The sequence below is a fragment of the Rana temporaria genome, chromosome 4 (genome assembly GCF_905171775.1).
Source record: "Rana temporaria chromosome 4, aRanTem1.1, whole genome shotgun sequence".
Lineage (NCBI taxonomy): Eukaryota > Metazoa > Chordata > Amphibia > Anura > Ranidae > Rana > Rana temporaria.
In genome coordinates, this window is record NC_053492.1 from 124,265,125 (window position 1) to 124,289,597 (window position 24,473).

A 24,473-nucleotide genomic window follows, 5' to 3' on the forward strand; every position below is an offset into this window, starting at 1 on the left:
TGACATACACGGGCCAAACGTCGGACTGCCCGTCATCTCCAGACGTTTCGGCCTATGTGTACGGGGCTTTATGCACTTCTTACAAGCAGGTTCAGCAGACCAAGCTTTTAACCACAAAATCCTGTGCATATAGATAAAGGACATTCTAGAGACAAGGCAAAGAACATTCTCTAGGACATCAACATAAAATAGGACCAAGGAAATCAGCTACAATTGTTCGAAGTAAATGAGGGCCTCAAAGACAGGTTCATATTCTTTTGTCTTGTCCCATTAGCCTTTATCTGGCAAATAGACATGGCAGCAATTATCAGCTACAGGGACGAACCTGCAAGGGCAGAGGTCTTTAGAAGGGCTTCGAAACAGAGTCCTTAAGAGAGGGAAGATCCTCAAAGGAACTGAAAGGTGTTTGTTGATGATCTACTACCCGTACAGCCCATTTTTCTTAAATGCCTTTTCCATAGAATACATTTCGAGAAAACGCTTTGGAGTCAACATCCTTTCAGGAATAGGCCAATCCTCATGTAGTGCACATTCAATGTGTGTGAAGAATATTTTTCCAAAGAACTCAAACATTACAGGCCAGCCTCACACAGTATACCCTAAAGGGGTACCAATTCAGAAATGACCAGACAGCCCAAGGGAAAAAGCAGTGAGAACTTGTTAGAAGGGGGTCACAAGAAAAAAAGCTGTTAAAAATTCTACAAAGAAAAGGACACCAACAAAAAACTGGAGTCTCACAAAGTGGATGGGGCTATAGGGTGTGCACTAGGGGCAGTCCTAGCAGTGTCCAGTCACCTGAAGGTAGCCTGCATTTAACCCATGATCCATGAAAACAAGCCCTGTGTCCTGTACTGTAGGATTAAGATACAGATGTTTGGAATTGGGGGTGTTGTGCACTGTTCGCATATAGGAGGCCACTCGCTTTACCTTGACATACTGAATATCTTTCACAGAGCTTAATTCTGGGAGTCCAGCTGTCAGCATGAGTGCAAAGAGTGTGATGATGAGGTTTCCGTTCCTGCGCAGGATCAGATAGGCATCCTGGCAACACTGCCGGAATCTGCAGATGAGAAGCACAGACAATGAGTTTCACATAATACTAGTGTTTCATGCAAAACTACTCCTAGCTCAAACAAGAAAATAAAAAAAAGACCCATATTGAAGAACTGCAGACGTAACCCTAACTGGATGATATTTAGTTTTCTAAAGAACCATGCATCTTAAACTATTTTTTTTTAAATTCTTTTCATCTTTTTTCATCCTTTGTTGGTCCATTTTCTGTCTACTTGCATGCCTGCATGGTTTTCCTGATGGTTACACGCCTGTGTAATCTGTGTTGAAATGGCCCGTTGTAATCTCCATCAGGAATCTATGTGACAATGTAGTAGAACAATTTCAAGACAAGGATGCTGACCTATAACAGAAACAGCCTGCACAAGGACTATAATACATCAGCAGGATTACAAGGTATAATTTCAATAAATAGCTGCAGATTTAAAAATAAATTAAATTTTTAAATTAGCATAACATGTTAAAGCTTATATGAGATAGGAGGAGCAGTACAGTTATTTTGGAGGAAGTCTGAGATGCCAAACAATACAACTATGGGTGATTTCTGAGGATTTCAGGAGTTTAGAGTACACTCTAGTATATTTCTGGGAAATAAGATAAGCCAATGCAAACAAGTATGTACAGCAATAGATATATAGCAGTGGGCTGGAGGAGAAGGATCTCAATCAGCAGTATTTACTTCACAGCTTTAAGATATCCAACCTGTTAAATTCTTCTGTATTCCCGGACTTCCCTTGCTGGATCACATGAATGAAGTCGTAGGTGAGGATGAAGGGTCCACGCTCCCTCTTAATTTTAAACTTGGACTTGAAATTCCCAAGAATATGACCAAAATCAATGTGAAACAGCTGAAAAGGAGAGGTAACAACTGCAGCATTAGCCAGCAACACAGTGCGGTCTATCTTGCTACAGAAATTTTACGCAACATGGGCATTACAAATCATACAGCACTTAGATTGGTGGCGCAGTGCAACAGGGATCCTCAGATAAGTCGACTATGCTGAGCAAAATTATAAACACAACACTTTTGTGTTTGCCCCATTTATCATGAGCTGAACTCAAAGATCTACAACTTTTTCTATGTACACAAAAGACCTATTTCTCTCAAATATGGTTATAAATCTGTCCAAATCTGTGTTAGTGAGCCAAGATAATCCATCCACCTCACAGGTGTAGCATATCAAGATGCTGATTAGACAGCATGATTATTGCACAGGTGTGCCTTAGGCTGGCCACAATAAAAGGCCACTCTAAACGTTGTACTGTATTGGAGGGGTCCGAAAACCAGTCAGTATCTGGTGTGACCACCATTTGCCTCATGCAGTGCAGCACATCTCTTTTGCATAGAGTTGATCAGGTTGTTGATTGTAGCCTGTGTAATGATGGTCCATTCCTTTTCAATGGCTGTGTGACGTTGCCAGATATTGGCAGGAACTGGAACACGCTGTCGTATACGCCAATCCAGAGCATCCCAAACATGCTCAATGGGTGACATGTCCGATGAGTATGCTGACCATGCAAGAACTGGGATGTTTTCAGCTTTCAGGAATTATGTGCAGATCTTTGCAACATGGGGCTGTGCATTATGCTGCAACATGAGGTGATGGCCGTGGATGAACGGCACAACAATGGGCCTCAGGATCGCGTTGCTGTATCTCTGTGCATTAAAAATGCCATCAATAAAATGCACCTGTGTTTGTTGTCCATAGTATACCTGCCCATAACATAACCCAACCCGCCACCATGGGCCACACCATCCACGACATTGACATCAGTAAACTGCTCACCCACAGGACACCATACATGCTGTCTGCCATCTGTCCTGTACAATAAAAATCGTGATTCATCCATGAAGAGAACACCTCTCCAAAGTGCCAGATGCCATCGAATGTGAGCATTTACCCACTTAAGTTGGTTATGACTACAGACTGCAGTCAGGTCAATACCCAGATGAGCACAAAGAGCATGCAGATGAGCTTCCCTGAGACTGTTTCGATTGTTGCAGCAGCTGTCCAGGTAGCTGGTCTCAGACGATCTTGGGAGGTGAAGATGCTGGATGTGGGGGTCCTGGGCTGGTGTGTTTACATGTGGTCTGCGGTTATGAAGCTGGTTGGATGTACTGCCAATTTCTCTGAAGCGCCTTTGGAGATGGCTTATGGTAGAGAAATGAAAATCCAATTAAAGTTCAACAGCTCAGGTGGACATTCCTGCAGTCAGCATGCCAATTGCACGTTCCCTCAAAACTTGCAACATCTGTGGCATTGTGCTGTGTGATAAAACTGCACATTTTAGAGTGGTCTTTTCTAAGGCAAACTTGTGCAATAATCATGATGTCTAATCAGCATCTTGATATGAGACACCTGTGAGGTGGATGATTATCTCAGCAAAGGAGAAGTGCTCCCTAACATATTTAGACAGATTTGTAAATATTTGAGAGAAATAGGCCTTTTGTGTACATAGAAAAAGTCGTAGATCTTTGAGTTCAGCTCACGATATATAGGGAAAAATACAAAAAAAGTGTTGCGTTTATAATTTTGTTCAGTGTACATAAAAGACAGCACTGGGCTGCATGAATTGGTAAATATTTGTCTCTTAAAAGTCAGCATCTACAGTTTTTTTCCAGCAGGTACCCAATGTTATTTATCAAGACTAATACAATGGGAATGTAATCTAATGAAATCAGGGCTCTCTATGCATAATGCTGCTCCTATGAATGAAGATTTGTAGAAAATAAAAAATGTATTACCTTTGTCAATGAACTGTTAATGCGCACGCATATCTTTTCTGAACATTTGTACTCATCGATAATTGCAATTTACCTGCAATACTGGCTGAACAATAGGTTAAAGATAGTTTCTCACCTGCCCGGTCTTTCTGACCATAATGTTGTCATTGTGCCGGTCCCCAATCCCAAGAACATATGTAGCTACACAGTAGCCAGCACAGGATAAGGTGAATTCCTCAATCGCTCGCTGCAGGTCATCTCTGTGAAAAAAGGCAACAGGATGGGCTCATAATTAACATATTATACCACTATTCCAAACATACCTTTTCTATACTGTAAAAAAAAAACAGCCACTCTGATAAATAAATTTACACAAATCCTGAATATGAAACAATTAGATCAGAAACAGAACCATAACTTCAGTAGGATTATTGAGGACTGCGATCAACGCAACTATTGTGGTGGGTCAGTCAAAGGCTGAAAACAAGCTCATAGCTTTAATGTCAAAGTGCTGCCCCTTCTTCCAATCTCACTCTTTCCTTGTGGTCTCTTGGTTTATCTGTCTGTTCCATGAGCTTAGACCAGTGTTTCTCAACTCCAGTCCTCAAGGCGCCCCAACAGGTCATGTTTTCAGGCTTTCCATTATTTTGCACATGTGATTTGATCAGTTTCACTGCCTTAGTAATTACCACAGCTGTTTCATCTGAGGGAAATCCTGAAAACATGACCTGTTGGGGCGCCTTGAGGACTGGAGTTGAAAAACACTGGCTTAGACTGCTGCAGGGGGAATCAGGATTATCCAGTAGGGTTGGAAGCAAAGGGAAATTATTCCAATAGAAATAATAATAAAAAAAAACAGAACCAATAGCTTGATAAGCATTCTAACCATTCTCTAATTCTCGAAATCCAAATTGAAAAAAGTTTTGGCTTCAGATGTGGTTTGACATACAATTAAAGTTTGACGTATGACAGTCTAAACAAGTCCCATATTCTGTTACTATGTGATGCCCAAGCATCAAACAGTTTTTTTTTTATTGGTCCTCCCCTGACTGAGCCAAATTCTTCTTCATTTGTGTCTCGAAAGCTCTCCCTCCCAGACATTGCAGTTCCCAGTGGGAGGGTTTCAATCCAGACAGCAGTGGGCAGGACTAGGGGTGATCATGTGATAATTGATAAGCTACAGGTTTGGGAGCAATGACAACTGATAGTTGCGCACTCTGCAATGTATTTTCATCTTCATGTAAAGTAAGAAGGCACCACCTGCATGGGAGTGGCAACTCTGCAGTGAATTCAGGAGCAGTGCAGCATCATTGCCATCCCATCACAAGAAGCTGCATTAGGTTAACTTTACCAGCAGGCTCTACAGGTATTTGTGGAACTCTGAATGAGGGCCATGGGAAAACTAAGTGCAGATGCATTTATAATCAAGTGCTGCAAAACATTTCTTAAAGGAAGTTCACAGTTCTATTAGAAGGACCTCTGTGATAACCTGACAAGAGATTTAAAGCACAAATTGGTGTCCTAAATAAAAGGTATTAGTAAACTGCAACAACTCTGGGCTGAGAAGTATGTACACAATAAATCCTGGATTACAGTATGAAGAGCCATGCTAAGAATGGCAGTATGCATGGCATAACATAGGGGGAAAGTCAGGGTTGGCACTTTACTCAGACTCCTGAATTCAATCAATTACCCGGCATTGTACTCTTTGATCCAGTTGAGTAGAGCATCCTTGTTGAAGGCAGCTGCTGCTGCAAGATTGCTGTTGTCAAGCTGGATATCTGCAATGGTTTCAGCTGCAGAAACTACCTCTATCATACCACATCGATCTCCCGTTGCCAGGCACCCATAAGGCACTATTCTAAAACATACAGTAAAAAAGTCTTGTTAATGATATTCATAATCAGTAAGAGCTACTTTTATGAGAAAATGCTGTTAATCATAAACATCAACTTTAATTGGGAACCAAAATTAAAAAAAAATGCTTTTTAATTTACAAAAATGAACAATATGTACTACTAGCCATACTAGCTTGGTTAAGATTTACTCCACATTTACTCCAAAATCAAGAACCTGTGGTGTACAGGAAAAAAAAAAACACGTTACCCACAATCACAGCTTTATCTAAAGCTGCCCATACAGTATATCATTTTTTTGTTCAATTTCCTTTAGCTTTACCTTCAACTATGTAGTGCAAGGGCCTGATTGCATACAAATAAAAAAAAAGTGTTTAGGCTTGACCTCATATTATATGGTTTTGGTAAATTTAAAGAAAAAATTGTACAAGAAAACTGTATAATGTATGGCCAGCCTAAGAAATATTCAGACCCAAAAACTTACTGCCACCTTTAACCACTTGCTTACTGGGCACATATACCCCCCCTTCCTGCCCAGGTGAAATTTCAGCTTCCGGCACTACGTCGCTTTAACTGACAATTGCGCAGTCGTACGACGTGGCTCCCAAACAAAATTGACGTCCTTTTTTCCCCACAAGTAGAGCTTTCTTTTGGTGGTATTTGATCACCTCTGTGGTTATTTTTTGCGCTAAACAAAAAAAAGAGCGACAATTTAAAAAAAAAAATATATATACAATATGTTTTACTTGTTGCTATAAAAGCCCAATTTTTTTTTTCTTAAATCATTTTTTTTCTCAGTCTAGGCAGATACGTATTCTTCTACATATTTTTGGTAAAAATAAAAAAATTAATCGCAATGAGCGACTGATTTGCGCAAAAGTTATAGCGCCTACAAAATAGGGGACAGAATTATTATTTATTTATTTTTACTAGTAATGGCGGCGTTCTGCGATTTTTATTGGGACTGCGACATTATGTCGGACACTTTTTTGGCACCATTCACCTTTATACTGCGATCAGTGCTATAAATATGCACTAATTACTGTATAAATGTGACTGGCATTGAATGGGTTAACACTAGGGGGTGAGGAAGGGGTTAAATGTGTACCCTGAACAGTGTTCTAACTGTGGGGGAAGGGGACTGACTGGGGGAGGTGACCGATCTGTGTCCCTATGTACAAGGGACACAGATCGGTCTCCTCTCTCACTGACAGGACGCTGTCTCTGTGTGAGCCGGCAATGAGAGATGATCTCATATGTTTACATTTGAGATCATCTCTCATTGATCGCATACCAAACGGCCACTCCGATTGGCCGTTCACGGCGATCTGTGATTGGCTGTGTCCAAGGGACACGGCCAGCACAGAATTTCCCTGCTGCGCGGTCGGCAGCCGTCCTCCTGGATTTTCAGGTCCGCGCTGAAGCCGTCATTTGACTATAGTGCGGGCCTCAAGTAGTTAAATATAACCATTTCATTTACAGTTGTGCTCATAAGTTTACAGAATTTATGATTTCTTGGCCATTCTTCAGAGAATATGAATGAGAACATAAAAACATTTTTTCACTCATGATTGATCATAAATGGCTTCTGCCAATCACTAATCAACCGTGTTTACTCTTAAGATCATAATGGCAACAGAAACGACCCAAATGACCCTGATCAAATGTTTACATACCCTGGTGATTTTGGCCTGATAACATGACACAAAGGGGTTTGAATGGCTATTAAAACGTAGCCATCCTCACCTGTGATCTGTTGGCTTGTAATTAGTGTGTACGTGCGTATATATATTTGGGTCAATGAGTTTCTGCACCCCTGACAGACCCTTGCATCTTTTATCCAGTGCTGCACTGATCTTTCTGGATTCTGAGTCATGGGGAAAGAAAATGAGCCGTCAATCAGCAGTGTTCAAACTCCAATCAAGAAGTGAAAAATGAGGGGTTCTGTTGAAACCAAACCACGGGCAAGTAGACCAACTAAAATTTCATCCACAACTGGCAGGAAAATTGTTCGAGATACAAAGAAAAACCCACAAATAACTTCAGGTTAAATACAGGACTCTGAAAACATGTGGTGTGGCTGTTTCAAGATGGACACTAAGGAGGCACTTGAAGAAAGATGGGCTGCAGAAGAAAGCCATTACTACGCAAATGCCTCAAAGTATCCCACTTACAATACGCCAAACAGCACAGAGACAAGCCTCAAAACTTCGGACATGGAGGTGGATTGCTGATGTTTTGGGGTTGTGTGACCAACAAAAGGCACAGGAAATTTGGTCAAAATTTATAGCAAGATGAATGCAGTATGTTATCAAAAAATACTGGAGGAACATTTGCATTCATCAGCCAGGAAGCTGCGCATGGTATGTATTTTGACATTCCAACATGAGAATGACCCAAAACACAAGGCCAAGTCGACCTGTCATTGGCTGCAGCAGAATAAAGTGAAAGTTCTGGAGTAGCCATCTTAGTCTCCTGACCTCAATATCATTGAGCCACTCTGGGAAGACCTCAAAACGTGCAGTTCTTGCAAGACAGCCCAAGAATTTACAGGAACTGGAGGCTTTTTGCCAAGAGGAATGTTCAGCTTTACAATCTGAGAAGATAAAAAGCTTCATCCACAAATATCACAAGAGACTTCAATCTGTCATTGATGTTAAAGGGGGCAATACATGGTATTAAGAACTGGGGTATATAAACTTTTGATCGGTGTCATTTGGGTAGTTTCTGTTGCGATTATGATTTAAAAAGAGTAAACACAGTTGATTGATAATAAATGGCTTCAGCCAAACACTAACCATGAGTGAAAGAAAAGTCCACAGAAGTCGTCCCATTGGACGAAACGTACGTCAGGCTAGGCACGGAGCAGCGGTGACATCCGAACACTCGTGAAGGGTGCTAGACAAACGAATGTTTCCATTTTGAGCCCAATTTTATCATTTTTGTTGCAAGTACAACTTTTAATAAACTCCTGTGTGCTTTTAAAAGAATGTTGTGCAATGTGTTTATATTCCTCTTTAATATGATGAATGTGTTACCAGATAGACCCTGGAGCATCTTAAAATCTGGTAAGCAGATATACTTACCCTGTCTATCCTGTGGGGAGGCACTGGGTGTCTTCACAAATTGAACATTGGATCAGCACACGTTTTGAGTTCACATTATGGATGTGGAATTGTGACATTTGGACTATTAATAATAATTAATATTTTACCCATTTTTTTATTTTTTCACATTTTCATCTTTATTGCATTATATTAGATTTTGTTTTGCACTTTGATCATTAGGGTCATGGTTTGACAGCGCTACACGTTTCTGATTTAAATTTTTGTTATGAAGTGTTAATTGTTGTGAGAGCTGCTGTCAGTCAAGGATCATCTGTGTCACTTACATAATTTAATTTACTCTATATGCACTTAGCGCAATATTGCATATATATATATATATATATCTATCTATATCTATATATCTACACACACACACACACACACACACACACATCTATTCATCTATCTATCTATCTATCTATCTATCTATCTATCTATCTACACACACATCTATATCTATATGTTCAATAACTTTAAACAGATCCTGACAGAATTCCTGTGAGCTGATCACTTCCTGTCCTCTCTGCCGACTCATCAGTTGGCCCTGTTCCCAGTTCATTTTGGACCACAGAACACCTTCACCCTATGCTATGAAGAGAAGGAGAGGCGAAGGTGTTCTGTAGTCCTAACACACTGTCTGTTATATGGAGACAATGATGCTCCTCCATAGATACAGTACAATGAGCGAACGCGGTCATCCTAGGATAGGAAGGGTTTCTCGTAGGGTCAAAAAATAAAATAAAAAAATTGTGAAAAAAATTTATACAGCCACTGCAATTAAGGACTGGTAAGCTGCAATATATCAAAGTTTTATTATTTATCCTGGATATGCTTTTAGAATCTGGATTACTTTTTCCACCAAAATTGTACAATGGATGTCTGCTTAAAGGGTTACTAAAAGTTTTTTTTTTTTAAATAACAAATATGTCATACTTGCCTCTACTGTGCAGTTTGTTTTGCACAGAGTGGCCCTGATCCTCGTCTTCTGGGGACCCTCTGTGGCTGTCTCAGCTCCTCCCTGCTCTCCCAAGGGGGTTACCTTGCGGGCGCGCTCCCGTGCGATACAGTCAACGTCCATAGCCGACAAGTGTATCACTCGGCCCCGCCCCCGGCGTGCCGCGTCATTGAGTTGATTGACAGCAGCAGGAGCCAATGGCTGTGCTGCGATCAATCATCCAATGAAGAGCCGAGAACAGCTGAGAAGACCGGGCTGAGAAGCCAGCGCATTCACAACACAGGACTTTGAGGGCTCAGGTAAGTGAACGGGGGCTGGGGGGGCTTGTAAGCATCGGATGTTTTTTCACCTTAACCACTTAAGACCCGGACCTTTAGGCAGCTAAAGGACCCGGACAGTTTTTGCGATTCGGCACTGCGTCACTTTAACTGACAATTGCGCGGTTGTGCGACGTGGCTCCCAAACAAAATTAGCGCCCTTTTTTTCTCACAAATAGAGCTTTCTTTTGGTGGTATTTGATCACCTCTGCAGTTTTTATTTTTTGTGCTATAAACAAAAATAGAGCGACAATTTATTATGAAAAAAATTCTATATTTTTTACTTTTTGCTATAATAAATATTTTTTTTCCTCAGTTTAGGCCGATACGTATTCTTCTACCTATTTTTGGTAAAAAAAAAAAAAAAAAAAAAAATCGCAATAAACGTTTATCGGTTAGTTTGCGCAAAATGTATAACGTTTACAAAATAGGGGATAGTTTTATTGCATTTTTATAATTCTTTTTTTTTTTTACTACTAATGGCGGTGATCAGCGTTTTATTTTCGTGACTGCGACATTATGGCGGACACTTCGGACAATTTTGACACATTTTTGGAACCATTGTCATTTTCACAGCAAAAAATGCATTTAAAATGCATTGTTTACTGTGAAAATGACAATTGCCGTTTGGGAGTTAACCACAAGGGGGCGCTGATGGGGTTATGTATGACCTCATCTGTGTTTCTAACTGTAGGGGGGGTGGCTGTAGGTGTGACGTCATTGATTGTGGTTCCCTATATAAGGGAACACACGATCGATGACGGCGCCACAGTGAAGAACGGGGAAGCTGTGTTTACACACAGCTCTCCCCGTTCTTCAGCTCCAGCGCCGATCCGGTCCGCGGGTCACGGTCCTTCGGACCGGGTCGCGGGAGCGCGCCCGCGACCCACAGCTGGGCACTTAAAGAGGACGTACCTGTACATGCTTGCCCAGCCGTGCCAGTCTGCCGACGTATATGTTCAGGAGGCAGTCCTTAAGTGGTTAATGCATAGGATGCATTAAGGTGAAAAAACACAGAGCTTTACAACCCCTTTAAAGTATAACTAAAGGCAAACCTTTTTTTTTTTGGATAGAAAGGTTTCGGTCTGTCCACATTAGGGAGATTCACTCTTAAGCCCCATAAACACGAGCGGACGTCCATCAGACAAATCCGTGGATTTTTTTCCTTAGTGCGTTGTCCATGAACTTGTTCTGCATACAGACAGAACATTTTCAGCCAACATACAACAAACTACGTGTTTTTTCCGCGCTTTAGCGCCACCCTTTGGGCAACTTCTGCTAATGTTGTCTGATGGTTAGCATTGGTTTGGAGCATGTGTGTTTGTACTTTGGATTTTAGTGTACACACGATCGGATAATCTGACGGAACACATTTGTTGTCGGACAATTTGAGAGCATGACCATCCAACATTAGTTGTCCGAAATTCCGACAAAAATTGTCTGATGGAGTATACAGACGTCAGATAATCCGACAAAACACGTCAATCGGACAATTGTCGTCGGAATATCTGATCGTGTGTACGGACCTTTAGGCTGCATTCACACTGCAGCGTTTTGAAGATTTGCCGTGGATCTGCCTGCTAATTGACAGCGCCAGGGTGTGAATGACAAAACGTGGGACTTGCATTCGTGATGCCATTCATTTGAATGACACCTCAAATCACAGTGCAGGTCTGCCGCAATTGTCACACGATAAAAAATGCTGCGGGACGCATGTTGACTGAAAGTAGCTCCTGAACCATTTTTGGGCGCCATGCAGGTTGCCGCAATTGCAGCATGTTTTAGCGTGCGGCAGACCGGCACCGCCATTTGAGGTGTCATTCAAATAAATGGCATCTCAAATGCAAATCCTGCGTTTTTTCATTCACACCTCAACGCTGTCAAATTGTGCGCAGATCCGCTGCAAATCTGCCTGTGATTCAAACGGCTGAAGTTTGAATGGAGCTTTAATGTCCTGATCACCAAATGTCACTTGCCATTATTGCCCTAGGCATCAAATGTCACAGGAGTATAAAAGTGGAGTCAAAATTGAGAATTGCCACCAGAACAGCAAGAGATTGAAGATCTTCCATTTGGGGCATTTGTTCCTGTGACAGCTGTAAGTTTTTGTCCAAGATTTTCCTCACATTGGAAAGCTATGCTCACTTTCTGTTAAAGTAAAGGGAAATCTCCCTAAATCAAAACAAAAACCAAACAGACACTGTGGGCCAAATCCACAAAGACCCGGCGTAACGGCGAAATTCTAATTTAAGTTACACTGCCTTAAAATTTCTACCTAAGTGCCCGATCCACAAAGCACTTACCTAGAAATTTCTGGCCGTGTAACTTAAATTCCGCCGTCGCAAGGCGTTCCTCATTTCATGGGGGCGATTCCCATTTAAATGAGGCGCGCTCCCACGCCGGCCGTACTGCGCATGCTCGTGACGGCATAGCGCGAAATTACGTTACGCCGGGCTTTGTGGATTGCGACGGGTCAATAAAGTTGCGTCGGGAAAAAAAAAAAAGATACGGTGCGAAAAAAAAATTCAAATTCGAAAAAAAAACGGGTCGCTAGACAGAAGGGTCTGCTTTTTTTTTTAACTTTGAAACCAAGTTTATTGAGATGTAGCAAATATAAGGCACATACATGTTAGGCATTTGAACAACAATGGACGATACCTGATATATAGTTACAGATATGCAGTTTACAGTGTAAAAATCATATACCATTACACGCCCGTCCCTGTGCATCAGGGGACCAATCTTAACATGCATAGAGGGAGAAACCTCCTTTAATCCATAGATACAGTACATGTACAGACCTAACCACACCATCCTGCTTCCTCGCACCCTTTTCACCGCCATAATCTCATTCCGTGCACGTTTCCCCGTCCTCCAACCACCTGTCCCAGATGCTGGAGAACTTCTGTGGGCGCCCCCTATGAGTATATATCATTTTCCTATATGGAAGAGTGGTATTCACCTCTCTTTTCCAGTCCTCTAATGTTGGGGGCCCGATCCCTCATCCATGCCTTAGCCACCACCTTCCTAGCAAGAAATAGTGATTCACAAATAAAGATATTCTGGTATTTATCAATTTCTGTGTCTGGGACCAGTCCCAACAAACATAGCTTCGGGTCCATGCCCACCGTGACCCCATATTGGTCGTGTAGGAACTGTGTTATCTGCAGCCAGTATGCCTGTATGTCTGGGCAGTGCCATAGCAAGTGGTAGAACGAGGCCGCCGTGTCGGCACACATGGGGCAGGCAGTGTTTCGCAGCGGGTTTGGAATTTCGCAAGTCTCTTGGGCGTCAAATAGGGCTCGGTGAATGATATAAAGCTGTGTCAGCCTGTCCGACAGTTTGGGGGACGACGTCTTTACCCCCTCCAGTATCTCGCCCCAGTCCGTGTCCTCTATCCGTCCCAGGTCCTGTTCCCATTTTATCTTCGCTGTCTGTGACACCATGCCTACCTTCTTCAGCCTAATTATGTAGTATAGGTTGGACGTGAGTTTTGTTGATTCAGCTCCAAAAATAACATCCAACACCTGCGGTCTACCCAAATCCACTGTCACCCTTTCCATTTGTGTTCTAAGTGCATGTCGAAGCTGCAGGTAACGAAAGATAAATTGAGGTGGAAGAGAAAATTCCTCCCTGAGAATCGAGAAGGATTTAGGGCCCGACTCCGTGAGGACCTGGGACAAGGAAGAGTATACCATATGCTGCCCATAACCCTGGTCCGGAACGGTTTCTAATTCGGGTAGACTCCCGTTTTTCCACAGTGGTGTATGAGAGTGTACGTGTGTCCTGTCCAGTTTTTTAAGGGTTATGTCCCATACTTTTTGTTGGTGTGTTAGCATGTCAGCCCCGAAATGTGCTGTCTTACATCCCCCAGGTCCCGTCCGAAATATGGCCTGAACCGGGGTATGAAAGTGGCTACCTGGCCTGTTGCATACCAATGATCTATGCCTCTGTGCTTCCGCCGTGTTGAAGTGGTAAACATGGGATAGTTGCGACGCAATATAATAATCTTGCAGGTCCGGGAGGGAACATCCCCCCTCCAAAACTGGATTTTTAAGTATAGGGCCAAGCTAGCTTGTGTCGCTTGACCCCCACACAAATGAATTTAGAAGTGCTTCCATCTGTTTAAAAACTTTTAGAGGTATGTACAATGGGGCATGCCAGACCATATAGAGTATTTTGGGGAGCAAGATCATCTTTACCAGATTAATTCTGCCCATTACCCCCAGGGGTAGCCTAGCCCATGCCTGTGTTCTAGTTTTAATAATGGCAAATAAGGGTTCTACATTTAAAGGGACATAATCTTTGAGATTCCTGGTCACACTAACTCCTAAATACTTAACCTCCGCCACCCTTTGCAAAGGTAGCTCCGGGGAGGACGCCTGAGGGGGGAACTGGTCCAGCGGGAGAATCCGGGACTTGTCCCAGTTTATCTTCAGCCCCGAATATGAACCCGCCTCTTCTATTATACGTAAAAGCTGCTCTCAGCGACGGTCCCTGGTCTGGCCAAATATAGGACAGTGTCGTCCGCGTATAGTCCTATCTTTTCCCATACATCTCCCTTTCTGAGACCTATCACCTCTGGACACGCTCTAATTGCCATGGCTAGCGGTTCTGCTGCCAGGGCATATAATAACGGTGACAGGGGGCATCCCTGTCTCGTACCCCTTTCCAACGCAATCTGTTCCGATAGCCAGTCCGTTAACAAAAATTCTGGCCTTGGGTGGCTGTATCAAAAGCTGACCCATTTAATAAAATCGGGCCAAAACCCGTAGGCATCTTAGGCACTTACCCAGTAGATACAGCCACTCGACAGAGTCGAAGGGCCTTGGCCGTATCCAAGGACACCACTACTCTGGTCCCCCATATATTTTCATGTTGTGCCTGTATATTCATGAACAATCTCCTGATGTTCATGGCCGTGTTCTTGCCCGGCATAAACCCGGTGTGGTCTGGGTGTATCAGGGAGAGAATTACCGCATTTAACCTGGAGGCCAAAATCTTAGCTAATATCTTGATGTCGACCGGTAACAGAGATATTGTCTGTACGATTCAGGAATCCTGTGGGTCCTTCCCTGATTGGGAAGGACTATGAATTTGAGCCTCCTGCATAGACATGGGGAGAATACCGGTGGTCGAAAATGGCGTGAAAAACATCCCTCAACTTAGGCACTATGTGTCGGAGTAAGAGGCGTAGAATTCTAGTGGCAGCCGTCCAGACCAGGGGCCTTGATTGGCCAGTTGCGATATTGCGGTTCGCAATATCCTGGGCGGTGATAGGGGGCTTCGAGCTGCTGCACCTGCTCTGCCTTCAATCTGTGGGAATTGTAAACGCATGCAGGTACGCACTATCTCTCTCGGTGTGTGTCTATTTTTGGGAAGTAGAACAGTCCCTGTAGAATTTCATAAACCTGTCCGCCACTCGCGGGGGGTCCCGTGACCATCGAGCCGTCCGGCTCACCAGGACACCACCACAGGTGGCCTATCTTCCAGATGGGCCAGACATGCCAGCATCTTTCCCCGCCTTCTCTCCATGCTCGTATATCCTTGTCTTACAAAAGAAAATGCGCTGTTTGGCTTTTTCCATGTGTAGCTGTGTCACTACTCTGGCTTGGACCTTCACCTTATCCAAATTCCCCGGGGTAGGCTGTGTATTAAACGTGTCTTCTACTTCCGCAGCGCCTCCTCCTATTCATGCACTATTACCTGGGGACGAGATCTTCAATCTTTAATTCTAGTGTCTATATCCTACTTGCGTGTAATTTAAAAGGCATCCCATTGGAGATTAAGTGATTAGGGTCCTGGTTTTCTGGGAAAAATTACCTTAACTCCCCTCTATGCTATCATGATCTTGTAGGGCTTTCAACAAAACGGGTTCAGTCCTCCATACCCTTCTAGGGGCTTCCCCCAGTATAGACAGTTGCATCCAACATGGCGAATGGTCTGATAGTGCTCTAGGAGCAAACCCTATCCCTCCCACCCTGGGCACAAGGGGCGTTGATATCAGGATGTAGTCAATACGGGACATTGTGGCATGGCTGGTAGAATGACATGTATAAGCCCTAGTCTCTGGGTTTTGGAGCCTCCATATGTCCGTCAAGGCGAATTCCTCACCAGGCGGCCCAGTCTGGTCGTCCTTGCCCCCCCGGATCTCCTCCCACCGTGCCGGTCTGTCCATAAATGGATCCATTGTCATGTTGAAGTCCCCCATCCACACAGCCTGGACCGTCGGGTATTTGGCCATAAATGCCAATCCCATCGTGACGACCTCCGAGCTGTATGGGGGGGGATTAAGCATGCTATCAGCAGCATGGGGGCTCCGCCCACACGAGCATGTACAAAAACATATTTCCCCTGCTGATCCGACTCCAAGGACAATAGCTCAAATTGGGTGGCCTTAGTCACCAGTAACGAAACCCCTCTGGAGAAGCTGGTGTGTGTACTGTGATACGCCCAGCCAATCCACGGGCGTTTTAGTGCCGCCTGCAGGTGGCCTGTGACATGTGTCCTCGTCAATGCCATTATATGTGCTTTTTGTGCTTTTAGGTAGGGCCAAAGCAGCGGTGCGCTTAATTTATTTCTCAGCCCTCTGACATTCCACGTCAAAAATTTAATGGATGTCAATGGTGGCCCTGGTGTAAATAGTCCCGTCGGATCAGCATGGTAGCATAGAAAACATCTGGTATCCTAAGTCCTGCGTCACGTGTTTACCCCTTCTCTTTATAGTATCTCGTATAATGTCCCCTTCCAACAGCAATCCGGGTGTATACATCTCACTAATCTATTTGGGGTCACAACTGCGACCCTGCCAACTTCCTCCTCCCCCTCCCCCCTCCCAGCCCATCACCTCCCCAACCTGGCGTGGTAGCATTTGATCCCGCAACCCCCTGTCCAATACAATCGTAACTTTCTAAACATTTCTTCCAGCAGGTACTCCTGACCTGGAGGCACATTATCTTAAGATCTATAAAAAGAACTTTACGTACATAACCATTGTGGTCGCGGTGGGGGCGATTATTCAGAAGGCACGATATGGGTTCGGAAGCAGAACACTGTTAACATCCAAATGATTGGGTGAAAAAAGGGGTGGTAAGGCCATGTTTCATGCAAGTGAATGGTCCCAAAACTTATGGCCTCGCTCCTCTCGCCACCACAGTGTGTCACATCAAGTTTCTTTTCCCCTCCCAAACCAAAGAATGACCTCTCCGGATCCATTGTTCGTTCCGCAGGGCACATTGTAAAACAGAGACTCCAAAAAGGGAAAAATATTTACAAGGATGTTTGTAGAAAGAAACATGCGCCCCCCGGCCGGGGGGTAGCGCTGGTGCGTGCACACAGTGTCCTTCTCATCTTCTGGCGCATCCCCCCCCAGTTCGCTGGTGGCTGATTCCTCCACTCCCATGCCTCCATCTCACAGCAAATGTTAACAGGAGCTGAGTAGGAGGCCAAAGGCCTTGCCGGCTCACGAGTCATGGACTGAGACACGCATGTGGTGTGCGAGTGAAAAGTGGGGGGGGGCCCCTCCATAGGGAGACCGAGGGGCCTGTGATAGCTAACTTGAGGCAATAACAAAAAGCAAAAATTAAACAAAAAAAAAAAAAACTTGGGGTTTCAGCTTCCTTGTGCCTCCCCTTGTCCCGGTCCTAAACCCTCTGGTCCCAGGCATACAAACAACAAGGCCCCATCGATCTCCAGGCAACAGTACTCACGATTCTCCATAGCATTCTTTAGGCCTGCCTTCCCTTGCGGGTCCAGCCATGCTGCAGCAGGCAGGAGTATCAAAAAACTGCGCTCTTCCATCTTCCTCCACTCTGAGTCTTGCGGGAAACAGCATGCATATCTAAGGTGTAACACTCTCAGGCGACGTTTTACATCCTGATATTGCGCTCGTTTCTTTTGCACCTCATTTGGAAAAGTCCGGAACACCGCCACGTGTCCGTTGCCCATTCTTCATGTTCCCCTTCTCTCTCGACAGACGCATAATTTTGTCCTGTCCTGAAATTCAGGAACTTGGCGATGAATGTACGGGGGGGCGCTCCCTCAGGTGAGGGTTTTGCTGGGATTCGGTGCGCCCTCTCCACCGCAAACATCACAGAGAAGGCCTCTCTGCCATATTCCCCAATAAGGAGGTTCTCCCAAGAATTCTGCAGGTTCTCTGCCTTCTGCCCTCTCAGGGATGCCTATGAACCTCAAGTTACAGCGGCAAAGCCTGTTCTCCATTTCACTTGATGCTCATGGAGCCGCCGCATCTGTTGCTGCATGTCATCCGTGGCCTTCCTGCAGAGGATCAGCACATCTCTGCCGCGCTGATTCGGGCCTCCGTTTCAGTAACTCGCTCCCGACTGTGGAGAGGTCCTGTCTCATGAGGATATGTCTATCTTTACCTTGTCTATTTTAGTGGTGAGCGTAGTTTGCAGCGCAGCTATGGCTTCCAGAACTTTTGTGGTGTCCTCCGCATGGCCCCTTCCCCCGGAGGGTCGTCGGCGCCATCTTTGGCCTGGTCTTCCTCCCCTCCGTGCCTGAACTTAGCCAGCTTTTCCGCCGCTGCGGACGACTTTTTGGGTGGGGACATCCTCCGTTACTGTCCGAGGCGTCTCGCTGCTTTGTGGGCTTTTTACAGCCCCGGTGATCAGTGCAGGCTGTGTTGCAGTAGATTCGGCGAGAGGAGCTCTGGCGTCCTGCGTCCTACCTCCATTGCCAGTCAGGCCACGCCCCCCAGAAGGGTCTGCTTTTACATGGTGTACTAACTTTACACCATGTAAAAGCAGCCCTAATTTTGCGTATGCAACTTAATACTTACGGAGAAAAAACGAAGCAGAAAAGCTTCGTGGATCTCCGTAAGTGCTAATTTGCATACCCGAGGCGGCATTTCGACACGAAATGCCCCCAGCGGCGGATGCGGTACTGCATCCTAAGATCCGGCAGTGTAATTCAATTACACATGCCGGATCTTCTCCCTAACTATGGAAAACTGATTCTGTGGATCAGTTCCATAGTTAGGACCAGGGATACGACGGAGTAACAGCAGTTACTCCGTCGTATCTCTTTTGAGGATTTGGCCCTGTGTTTTAAACTCTCCCCAAAATGAAAAAAAAACAAAAAGTTTTAGCTTTAGATGTACAGTATTTAAAAGATAGAATTATGAGGGCTGCAATCATACACGGACACAAAGTATTACAGAGGCAGACAGAGAAAGTCAGCGGCTAGCCAAGCAACTAGAATTTCAGAAACATGTCAGAAAAACCATCTACATATTGCTCTTATAGAAGACTTAATGGACTAAATCTGTAGAACTTCCACTTTGTTGAAAAAATTATTTTCCCAGGTGGACTATATACAGGTGCAACTCAAAATTAGAATATCAAAAAGTTAATTTCAGTAATCCAATTTAAAAAATGAAACTCCTATTATATAAATGCGTTACACACAGAGTGATGTATTTGAAGCATTTCTTTCTTTTAATTTTGATGATTATGGCTTACAGCTAGTGAAAACCCAAAGTTCAGTATCTCAGAAAATTAGAATATTACATAAAACCAAAAAAAAAAAATGATTTTTAATACAGAATTGTTGGCTTACTGAAGATTATGTTCATGTACAGTGCATGAATTACTGCATCAATGTGGTGTGGCATGACGGCGATCAGCCTGTGGCACGGCTGAGGCATTATGGAATATATGAATGTAGTCCTCACAGAAGTTCACTCTGTGCCATCTAAACCTAATCATCAAAATCAAAAGAACTGCTTGAAATATATCACTGTGTGCAACGCATCTATATTAAAAACATGAGTTTCACTTTTTGAACTGAATTACTGAAAAATGAACTTTGATGATATTCTAATTTTTTGAGACGCACCTGTACATTGCAAGGATTTTAGCAAACGCCATTTCAGATATATTTTCTGTTCAGAAGATAGTAAGCCTTACTAGTAATTTTATCAAACTGAGCACAAAGTTACAGGACTAAATTCATTATCACCATCTGATCAGTTTCAGCGTTGAATATATATAGCACACATGGCACACTATAGGGGGCAGAGTTTTGAAAGCATCTCACCAAAATGAAACTATTTCAATGGAAGACTGTAATTTGACTTCAAGCTCTGTACCAATTTCTGGGAAAAGCATCAAACCAAACACAAGCAGGAAATTAGTTTTGCAAGGATGTTTCATACACAAACATTGTACAGGATGCTTTCAGGATGCCATAGTTCCATGTAGAGAGACGTTATGATTTTAAGAAATTACAGCAGATGAAGACTAAAATAGAGAGGTATATTTAAGAACTAACACTTAGTCTGGCTCGTGTATCAATGTGTATCAGTTTTCCATAAGAGGTTAATCGTGGAATATGGTGCACAAGACACCCAAGATGTATGAATGCAGTCATCACATAAGTTCACTCTGCGCCATCTAAACCTGACCGGGTTTATTGTTTATTGTTTATTGCTTGTATAGCGTAGAATCACCCGAAGGTATCGAAACGCTTTACAACTAATTACAACAAAGGTATCTCTGCAGCTGCTGTTAGACCGAGCACTGCATTGGTGACAACTTCATTCCAAGGTCACAGGCCACTTTGGCATTATTCCGTGACCATTTGTCACATCCACACTATAGTGTTTAAAGGACCAAGTCCAGTAACTTCCCTTCCAGAGGCCAAGAGATGACAGCGAGATCCCCAAAGGAGCAGCAGGAGGGGAGTATAAAAACATCCTTGTCAGAGGTTTTGACAGAAGTCAGTAGGAGGGCAGCTCGTACAAATGGTGATCTGGGCTGCAGAGAATGTTGAACTGATCGAGCATCTCAATGTAAGGTAAAAGAATGTACTACTAGGACTGTGCAGTGTATACCTGCTTCATTGATCAGGAATACAGCTGGTTGGCCAGTTAGTTACCGATGACGAAACATTAGGATCCTGTCATAGGCAAAAGGTGCTGGTGAATTCAGAACATGTTATAGCAGCAGAAAGGAAAAGTGAACACCTAAAAAAGGTACCCACTGTCTTAAAATGGTGGCTGTATCTTGTCTGTGGGAAAAGTCAACTAAGCAAGTTATGACAAAGCGGAATCAGCTCCCACCCCCATCACAATCCTTAACAGAGACTTCATGTGGCCTTAGCTGAACAAAGCTTTGGTGTGTATTACTAGGGTTTTTTTTCTTGCGATGGTGCTCATGATCGGCACAGGGTCAATCAGCACTATCCAGACAGAGGGTTAGATGTGATTGGCAAAAATGGAAGGACATGGAATGGAAGGACATTTTCTCGCAATCATATAATTGTCTCACAGTAGTTGACAAGAGACATAAAATACCACAGACTGCAGGTCCAAAGCGATTCCATAGATTATTTTGAGATTTGGAGAAGGAAATCCAGAGCAATACATGACATTGTGTGAAAGAACAGTATTTGCTGCGAGTTAAACATACTTCCCCCAGTTAAGAAATCCACAGGAAGTGTCTCACCTGAGGTCCAGACCTGCTTCCTTCCATAACATATCCATTAAACGTAGTAACTGGAGGGCTAGCATGTCCTGGCGCAGATCTGTGCAGGGAAAACATTTACAATCAGTTGGACATACTAATCCTGGGGGACCATTTCTCCAGAACTGTAGGTAGTATTGTGTTTCATTTCTTACCATCCCCATTCTTAAAGATGATCCCAGTATAGTCCCCTCCAAAGCCTTTATTATTGTAGACAATCCACAGGGGTTTCATCTTTGAATCCATGTATTTGCACTTTTCTACACTATTTATACAAGAACAAACAAGAGTGACAGCAGAAAGGAAAAATAATAGTTTGTAAGTAGCATTCATGTGAAGATTGTTCTAATGCAATAAAGAATATTCAGATAACTGGATAACTGGCTGAAAAAAATAAAAATAATAATCTGATATGAAATCACAAAAAACCCTTGCACTAAAACTTAACTTGTAAACACCACATTTAGAGCAGTGATTCTCAACATTTAACAAATCATGTATAGTGGTATCCAACAAGTGGCTTGTGAGATACTTGTGGCTGTCAGATAATTGTATTGTTGCTTACCACTTCAGCTTCTAAACAAAGTGTAGATTAATGTTCTTAGTACTAAGAAATATAAAGGTTGGCTCACTATGTAACCACATGGAACAAAGAAGGTGAACACTCACACAAGTTCAGAAAGGGTGACGCTGGGATTGAGGGGTGACTGGATATCAGTAAGCACTTCCCTGTAAGCACTCTGCTTTAAACAGGCAAGCATGGTTTCCTTGTTCTTCACCTTACTTTGCTTTACAGCATTCAGCTTGATGAGACAATTAAGTGTGCGTAGCTTGTTCAGGGCTTCCACCTAGGAACGCAAGAGCAATTTATTAATGTCCCCAAAACCATAAAAAAATGTAAATAAATAAAAAATAAACACAATCACATTCCTTTGTTTAGCCTAAGCGAATGAGAATAGTGCACTGACTTACCAAATGTTTGATAGCTTTTGTTGTGTTGCTGCACCCAAGTTTCTAAACAATGAGATTTTCTTTTGGGGTATATCAGCTATTTTATATACCAGTACATAAGTTATTTTGGGCTCTAAATTATGTGAATGTAATGTTAATATTTGTCCTAATTATTAAAAGATTATATTAATTCACATACCCTGTCCTGCCCATTTCTCCAACAATAATCTTCTAATATTAACTAAACCATTAAAAAGGGGTTAACTTCCATTCTTAACCACAGATTGTGGGATGGATGTTCCTAAAATATAACAATTGCATCAAAAACACAGAAGGAAACAAAGAACAAAAACCGCACTCAAAATATATGAACAGAAGCTGCATTTAAATATATCAAAATTACTCAAAAAGTGTTACTAATCCCACAACAGTAAAATCAGTCTGTATATGCAGTAAAAATGCTTTTTATACTGTGGAACCTAAGGGGATAAAGGGGTTGTAAAGGTAACATTTTTCCCCCCTAAATAGCTTCCTTTACCTTAGTGCAGTCTTCCTTCACTTACCTCATCCTTCGATTTTGCTTTTAAATGTCCTTATTTCTTCTGAGAAATCCTCACTTGTTCTTCTGTCTGTAACTCCACACAGTAATGCAAGGCTTTCTCCCTGGTGTGGAGTGTCGTGCTCGCCCCCTCCCTTGGACTACAGGAGAGTCAGGACTCTGTGTTGCAGACAGAGAAAGGAGCTGTGTGTTAGTGAGTGTCCTGACTCTCCTGTAAGAAAAAGAAGGAATAAACCGCGCTTAGGGCCCACCAAGGCTAATTCAAGTAACAGTGGAAAACTACGCTAGAGGTAATGAAGTAATATGAAAAAATAAAATAAAATAAATTAAATAGCTAAAGTGGATAGCTAAAGAGTGAATAAATAGCGGGCTGCAGCCCCCCAAAAGGAATCCCCAAAGGAGATACAGAATATATAAATAAAATAGGGTGGGGTGTTGGCGCTGCCCTACCTATAAACTGGTCCAAACCATAAAGTGGGTACAATGACCCTAAGGCTGGGTTCACACTACTACACTACTTTCATCCTGCTTTGCTCTGTGTTCAATGTTTCCCTATGAGAGTGTCTTGTAGTCGGTCCGACTTTGAAAATGCTCCCTGTACTACTTTTGGTCCTACATTGATCCTACTTCAGGCCCATTGAATATCATTGAAGTCGGACCAAAGTAGGAGCCTGTTCATGAAAGTAGGATGAATGTAGGACCAATGTAGGATCAATGTAGGTGATGGTGTAATTAACAAATATCCAGCATACTATGTGGAAGCAAATATGTATCCCAACTGCATGTGGTATGCAGGGTAACAGTGTCTTAAGTGCTAACATGCATGAGTAGACATAAACAAAAACATGTGTATAAATAAAGGGTAAAAAAATCACAAACTGTGCTGGCACCGACAGACTGTCAGATAGCCTGTGCAAACCTCCAGTGTGTGTATAATATACACTCAACTCAGTAATAAATAGTATAAATGTTAATGATGCTAACGAGAGAAAAAATAAATATATGTACAAAGCATAAACACGTGAATAGTCCCATCAATTGTGAAAAAATATGTGCAATAAAAAAGCTTTTCTCCAGAGGAAGAATAATAAATATTATGCGAAATATTGCAAAGTCATTGAATAATGGAAAAACCGTCCAAGGATTGGGATGGTTGAGTCAGTGCTTGCAAAGGTGCACCTAAAAAGGTGGGTGATCAAATATGCAGTAGTGAAGTTCCACGCAGTGGTCACGGTGCTCCCCCTCCTGGGTCCCCACTCACCAGAGGCACTAACCCCTGCAGGGGTAAAGTGCAAGTAGTTAGCCTCCCACGGCTCCTCTGCTGTGTCTGGGACCTCCGGCTCCTCTGCTGTACTTGGGACCTCCTTCACTTCCTTGCGATGATTTCCGAGTTCAGGGATAAAAGTTCTTTATAAGTCCACAGTCCTCCGGAAAAACAAACACACT

The 24,473-nt window shown here is 43.1% G+C and overlaps 1 protein-coding gene across 3 annotated transcripts in view; it reads right to left on the minus strand.

Moving 5' to 3' along the window:
- The window catches only part of PIK3CB (phosphatidylinositol-4,5-bisphosphate 3-kinase catalytic subunit beta), a 266,552-nt gene that overhangs the window by 8,127 nt on the left and 233,952 nt on the right, over nt 1-24,473 (minus strand). For all 3 annotated transcript variants that reach the window (XM_040349021.1, XM_040349020.1, XM_040349022.1), the window contains 7 exons: nt 22,187-22,365; nt 21,673-21,782; nt 21,500-21,578; nt 5,490-5,657; nt 3,933-4,056; nt 1,774-1,919; nt 928-1,060 (listed from right to left, as the gene is read on the minus strand). In XM_040349021.1, the coding sequence (XP_040204955.1) occupies nt 928-1,060; nt 1,774-1,919; nt 3,933-4,056; nt 5,490-5,657; nt 21,500-21,578; nt 21,673-21,782; nt 22,187-22,365 (939 nt within the window). The remainder of the gene's footprint in view (nt 1-927; nt 1,061-1,773; nt 1,920-3,932; nt 4,057-5,489; nt 5,658-21,499; nt 21,579-21,672; nt 21,783-22,186; nt 22,366-24,473) is intronic.